The sequence below is a fragment of the Sinocyclocheilus rhinocerous genome, unplaced genomic scaffold, assembly GCF_001515625.1.
Source record: "Sinocyclocheilus rhinocerous isolate Xijiao unplaced genomic scaffold, SAMN03320098_v1.1 scaffold6480, whole genome shotgun sequence".
In the NCBI taxonomy this organism is placed as follows: Eukaryota; Metazoa; Chordata; class Actinopteri; order Cypriniformes; family Cyprinidae; genus Sinocyclocheilus; species Sinocyclocheilus rhinocerous.
The window spans coordinates 55,594-62,059 of record NW_015662353.1 but is presented as its reverse complement, the minus strand read 5'-3'; the positions used below and the strand labels follow the sequence as shown (position 1 = coordinate 62,059).

Sequence of the window (6,466 nt, the reverse complement as noted above, 5' to 3'; positions counted from 1 at the left end):
TTTTTTCTTTCATTCTCTCATGTTTCTCTCCATTTAGTTTTGACTATAAATAAATATATAGATAATAAATAAACACATTATTTATTTTTTGTTTTTTTCCTTTCATTCCCCCATGTTTGTTTATTTATTTGTTTGTTTATTTTAAATTTTTATTTATCTTTTTATTTTTTATTGCCATTACATGTTTGTATGATTGGTTTCTATTGCATGTTGTCAGTCAGCATAACACAGACTAATACAGTTGCATGTGTGCAGTTTGCATAGTAGACAAACTAAAACATTAATCTGACATGCTCTGCATGAATATAGAATTATTTGCATTGATATAGCATTTAATATAGCTCCATAACAGTTGTTTACATAATTTAAGAAGCAGTTTGTAGATACACAGAAAATTAAAATAAGTAAATATTATTTAATACTGTTTTTCATGAGTTGAATGTGTGATTGTGATAATTGCACAGGCTCAGCTGATCCACGACAGAAACACGGCGTCTCATGCAGCTCTAAACGACAAGACGGACGCCACGCCGGAGCGGGTCCACATGACCTGGACCAAAGACAAGTTCTGCACCGAACGCAACCGCAACCGAGAGCCCAGCGCAAACATGGTGGTGCGGGATCTGTTCAGCATGAAACCGTAAGTCACCTGAATACACACTCACACACTGACTGCAGCGTTTGGTGCTTCGTGGGTTTAATACTGGGATGTAAAGAGTGTTCAGACACGAGCCCAGAGGCTGCTGGGTATTTCAGGACACAGTCTGCATCTGATCTGCATGACCACAGTGTGTCTGTCATCCTGTATAACGGTCACGCGTCCACCATGTGTCTGTGTGTGTCTCCAGTCATATACATCTGCCCATTAGATTTACTGACATGTTTTTGGTCTTCATATAATATTAACAGTAATATTCCTCTCAGTGATGATACTGATAGGTTTAATGATTTAATAGGTGAATCTCACAAAAACATGTAGATCATGATTTAGTTAAAAAGATAAATTTATATTTATTTATTTAGCATAGGACCATTAGGATATTTTGCATTTTGGCATTATTTTCAAAACATTTCAGCACATTTCCCTAACTTTTCATTACCTTAGCATTTGTTTTGTAATTCTCATGATGTGAATGACAAAACAAGGTGATTTTTCATTTTTGTAAATTTGTGACAAAGATTTTTAAACCAGCAAAACAACAAACACAACCAGAAATAAACAAATATTAATATTTATTTATTTACCTGTCATGAATTTTCTTGTTACTTTCTTCTGAAATTTGTCCTAAAGGTTCATGTAAGCCTATGTGGTATATTTATTTACTTATTGTTTGTTTGTTTGCTTTTGTTTAATTTTATTTGTCATGAATTTAAAGGTTAATGTAATAAGTCTGTCCCAAACATACTTTTTATTAAGATCCTATTTTCCTATAATTTATTTGAGAAGAATTATCTGCTGGGCAAACAAACTCTGAAAAGCTGTCATAAACACAGCGGCTGTTGCTGTGAGAGATTTCTGTGATGGTGTGGGTGTTTAAGCCTGTCTCTGTTGTTCTGTCCTGTTTTCCTCCTCCTAGCGAATGGGAGAGTCTGTAAGTCACATTTCTCTGTACTGTAGCTGTCTGTCTGTCTGTAACTGTCCCGTCTCAATCCCTGCAGCTCACTGGATTATTCATACATATATGTTTGTATATGAGCTTTGATATGTGTGTTAGCATGCATGTGTTTATGTCCCAGCATTCCCTCACGTCCATCACCGCTCGTCCTGAGAGCTGCAGACATAATCTCAATTTTTGCCACATGCAAGAAAAATTGTGCTTCACCTTCACCTGTTGCGTCCAGGATAAACTTAAAATTCCAATTAATGTTTTTTTTATAATATTTTACAATAATAATAATTTAATTCTAAACTATTTGATACATTCTAGATAAATATTTTGTTTAAAATTATTTGTTAATATTATAAAATAATTGACGTGAGTTTTATTATACTAATTTATTTTATTATATATTATAAAAATGTTTTAATATTATTGTAAAATAATTTATTATTATTGATTGTATTTAAAATATTATAAAATAATTGTAATATAAAAATAATAGTTTTTTTGGTATATTTACTGTGGTTTGTTGATTGGCACCAGGTGGCGCTGAGGAGCACAAGTTTTTATTTATTTTTTTTAATTTTTTTTTGTGGCATATTTGTGATGTAGTCATTTATGCTTCATTAAGGGCATGTGCATATGCTGTGCATGTCAAATCTGGATGCTGTGCTCACTAACCTCAATAGGGCTTTATTATATAACTAATATGTAATGTAACCAATGCTTGAATTACAGTGCAAATGTAATTATCATGCCATATTCAGCAGCATTGCAAAGCTTATGTATTATTTAAAGCACAGCTGTCCTGGACAATGAAGTGTTAAACTGTACAGTTTAGCATAATTATACACAAATATTTGACCACTGAATTACCATTGAACAATCAGAATCAAATATCACTGTAATAGAGGCATTTGCATTTGACCTCAGAGATCACAGTAAACGATAAATATGAGTCTGTGCTTTGCAAATACTGAAATATATACTAAAAGTAGACAGTGGAGAGACAAAAAAGCTCATTAAATGTTGATTGTTGTTGTTGGGAATTTGAAACAATGACTTGTATTTCTTGTTTCTGTCCTTCACCACATGACCGTGTGTCGCAGGAATCAGTCTAATGTGCGCTGCATGCACACTGCCATCAAACTCAATGAAGTGGTGGTCAATAAGTCTCAGGGAGCTCATCTGGTGCTCCTCAACATGCCCGGACCACCCAAGAGCAGAGGCGGCGATGAAAACTGTATCCTTACACTGACAGAACTCACGTTTATGAAAACAGATTCATCTCTAAATCTGAGTGGATGAGCCACAGATGAATCAGGGTTATGATTGTTAACAAAAACTAAAACTGTTAAACATATTTTTTAATTGAAGTAAAACTAAAACTGATATAAATACATAAAAAAGAGAAACTTAAAATTAAAACTAAACTAAAATTTAAATGAAAATATAAAAATAAAAGCTAATTCAAAATATTAACAAAAACTAAAAACGTTAACTAAAACTGTTAAACATATTTGCTAATTAATATTAAGCTTAAATAAGTTAAAATATAAATATTAAATGAAAACCCTGAAGGGCTAAAATTACTAACTGAAAATAAATACAAGCGAAAATTGAAGTAAAATTTAAACTGAAATAAATAGATTAAACCTAAATAGTAATATAAAAAAAAAATAATAAAAATGACAAAAGCACATATCAAAATTTAAGGCAATTCTACATATTAGTACAAATTATAATAGCATTTTCAACATTTCTGATAACAATTTTTTATGACCCTAACGTTTTAAAATAAAATATTTATTTTTTTCATTTAATGTTTATATGTACACATTACTCATACATACACATTATGTCTATATATATATATATATAATTTTAATCACAAAGTTTTCCTTGACTGATGCGACTCAGACATGGAGTTTCTGGAGGTTTTGATGGAGGGTCTCAACCGGGTCCTGTTGGTGCGCGGCGGCGGTCGTGAAGTCATCACCATATACTCATAAAGCGGATTGTAGCCCGACGCCACGCAGGCAGGAATTCAGTTTTTATTTTTCCCACAGCAAAGCCGGACATCATGGAGAAAGCTAGCAGTCGTGGTTTACAGCGGCGTTTCGTCCGGCTGCATTTGTTACAGGACAGTGACTTTTGTGGCACCTCTTGAAGAGAGACAACGTGAAGAAACCGAGACGAACGATGATTCGATTCATAACGCGACACTTTAATTTATGACTCTTTGATTGTTTTCTTTTGTTTGTTCGTACAATCTGTGCTAGTTTTCATGTCTGTTTATTGTGCAACATCGTTTGGTTTTTCAAAAGACTTTTTGAAGCACGTACGATCCGAAGTTTTATAAAACTAAATTTGAGTTTGTTGCTAATGCCTGTTTAATATCGATTCATTCGTTTCCATCCTGCATTGCTTTTTATTTGCGTATGCTAGCTACGATTCAAACTGTCGCTTGATACCCAAAATAACATCTACTTTTAGCGAACCAGGCTGTGAAACGAGTGTATTCTTGTGGCGAATCCATATCCGAGTTGCGAAAACGCAATTTTACTGTTATCAAAGGAATGTTTGAGTTTTTCACGTCGGCTAATTTTAACAATAACGCAGCGCGGATGATGAATGTGTCGGATGACGTTACTGACTTCATGATACGGATTGTGCAATAACTTTTATTCATTATCAAGTCATCACTAGCCGAGCGTGACGTCCACTTGTCGAGGGTTTTGTATTATAAAAGTTGAAATAGTTAACGCAAACAGCGTATAACGAGAAAAGCCATAATATTTGGTCTCGTCATTGAGTACTGTGGTTTTGTTTTGGCTCTATCTCAGCATAAATCACTGAAATCAGTTTAATCGGGATGATTTCAGCTGTATTTGCACTTTTTTATTCGATTTTTTCGTTAATTGTGTGATAAAAGCACAGGGCACGGCTGACCTGTCCAGCACACCGTTTGCTGATGATCAGAACCAGCACTGCGAAATCTCCTTCTCTCAGCAATAAATGTGTTTTCCCATGAGCTGGAATTAAATTTAGTCTCTGTCTTGACATTCGTGATGTTATTGGGTTGCCGGGTATGTTAAACATGGAGAATCCTTAATTAACCGGCATTACTAGTAGAGTAAAGTGTAAAACTGTCTAGTTAACGAAAGCAATCTATTAGGATTGAAGCTGAAGTGTTATTCCTAGTGGCATCAAATGGAACTGCAGTTTATTTGTTTGTTTGAGTGACAAGAGAGCTGGACATTATTTGCTCAACCAATGGAGTGAATTTGGGGGCGGAGCTATTGGTTTCTGACCAATAGCAGATTGGGGGAGTGTTTAATATTTGTTTGAAAAACCTTATTATGTTTCGAAATGACACACTTCACCTTAAACAGGTTTAGAAATGATTGTGTTTAGATTTGGACAATCAGAAAGCAATTTTAGAAAGATTATCATGTGACACTGAAGACTGGAGTAATGATGTTGAAAATTACAATCAATTACATTTTAACATATATTCACAAAGAAAACATTTATTTTAAATTCTAATAATATTTCAAATTTTTACTGTATTTTTGATCAAATAAATGCAGCCTTGGTGAGCAGAAGAGACTTCAAAAATCTTACAGACCCCAAACTTTTGAACGGTAGCATCTGATTCAGAATTATAGGAAGATGAGTGCCAAAAATAAATGATAAGAAACTGCAGAAGGTCAAACAGCATCAGCTGCTGCTCATTCAGTGAGTCTGAGATGTTGAAGGTCCGTCTCAGTGTTTCTTTGAAACCCTTGCTAGCGCTGCAGTATTTTGTTACCAGGACGCTATTACTGTATTTTCTACAGTGTGTCGTGATGTAGAGGAGGCAGACGGATGTGCTTACATCATCTTATCTTATGTTCTCTGAGGATGTAGTTTCTGCAGTGCTCAGCTGTGGTGAATGTTACCCTTTAGGACAAATTGTGAATATTAGGGCATGGAAAATCTGGGGATATTGTGTTGTTGTTGTTTTTTATTTTACGTGCTCATTTCTGTCATTCGTTTTAGATGCCATAGTTTTCTGTCTTTGCAAATTGGAAACTTTGAGGATTTAAAAAAAAAATTTTTTTTTTAAAGGACCTGAAGGTTATTGAACCGATTCAACATACATGTGTACAGTTACAGATTTCCCTTTCTTTGGTCTTTCATTCACCAAAGATACACTGAGGTGTTTGTGTCATCTGTGACCTCACTGAAAGATATGGAGATCAAAATGTAAATATGCTCTCAGGTCACGAACTGATCTGGGATCTGCATCATGAGAAGCTCTCGGCGAGCGTCACAGACTCTGGTAGGATGTTACTCATGGGTGTGTAGTGAAGGATCTCCCTTTAAGTGAAATTCGTGCCTCTGAGTAATTGAAATAAAAGTGCTACACTATGTCAGAGCTTATGGGTCTTGATTTCAATGCTTTCGGACTCATTTCATCTCGATGCAACAGGGGAATTTTGCAGAGCATTTCAGTGTAGGTGGGTAGATTAAACATTCTTCTGAAACTATTTTAAACAAAAATTGTAAAATCTTTAAAAAAAATCTTTATATAATTATTATATGTGCAGTTTGAGTATGAGCTTAAATGATAATGATTGCATTAAAAGAAAAAATATTTTGCGCGCGCGCGTGTGTGTGTGTGTGTGTGTGTGTGCGCATGCATAGCCTAGTCTCTGCTTTAAAACATTACAATAAAAAAATGTTTTGCATGTATCCAACACCAGGTGGCGCTAAAATAGTGGCCTTAAAGTCAAAGTAAAGGTGTGGGTTCAGTCCAGCTGCAGACACTGGTTGTGTTTTACTGTGTCTTTTTTCTTTGAACAGTTCAATTCTATTTA

The 6,466-nt window shown here is 34.5% G+C and overlaps 1 protein-coding gene across 2 annotated transcripts; it reads left to right on the top strand.

Moving 5' to 3' along the window:
* The first annotated feature begins 387 nt into the window (after positions 1-387).
* Positions 388-4,840, top strand: LOC107728046 (solute carrier family 12 member 5-like). 2 transcript variants are annotated; one of them, XM_016538106.1, is made up of 4 exons: positions 390-640; positions 1,578-1,592; positions 2,711-2,844; positions 3,522-4,840. In XM_016538106.1, the coding sequence occupies exons 1-4, from the start codon at positions 546-548 to the stop codon at positions 3,611-3,613; spliced, it is 336 nt and encodes a 111-aa protein (XP_016393592.1). In that variant the 5' UTR covers positions 390-545; the 3' UTR covers positions 3,614-4,840. The 2 variants fall into 2 exon arrangements, with proteins under 2 accessions (XP_016393594.1, XP_016393592.1); XM_016538108.1 differs by lacking the exon at positions 1,578-1,592 and having other exon boundaries at positions 388-640.
* The last annotated feature ends 1,626 nt before the right edge of the window (positions 4,841-6,466 follow it).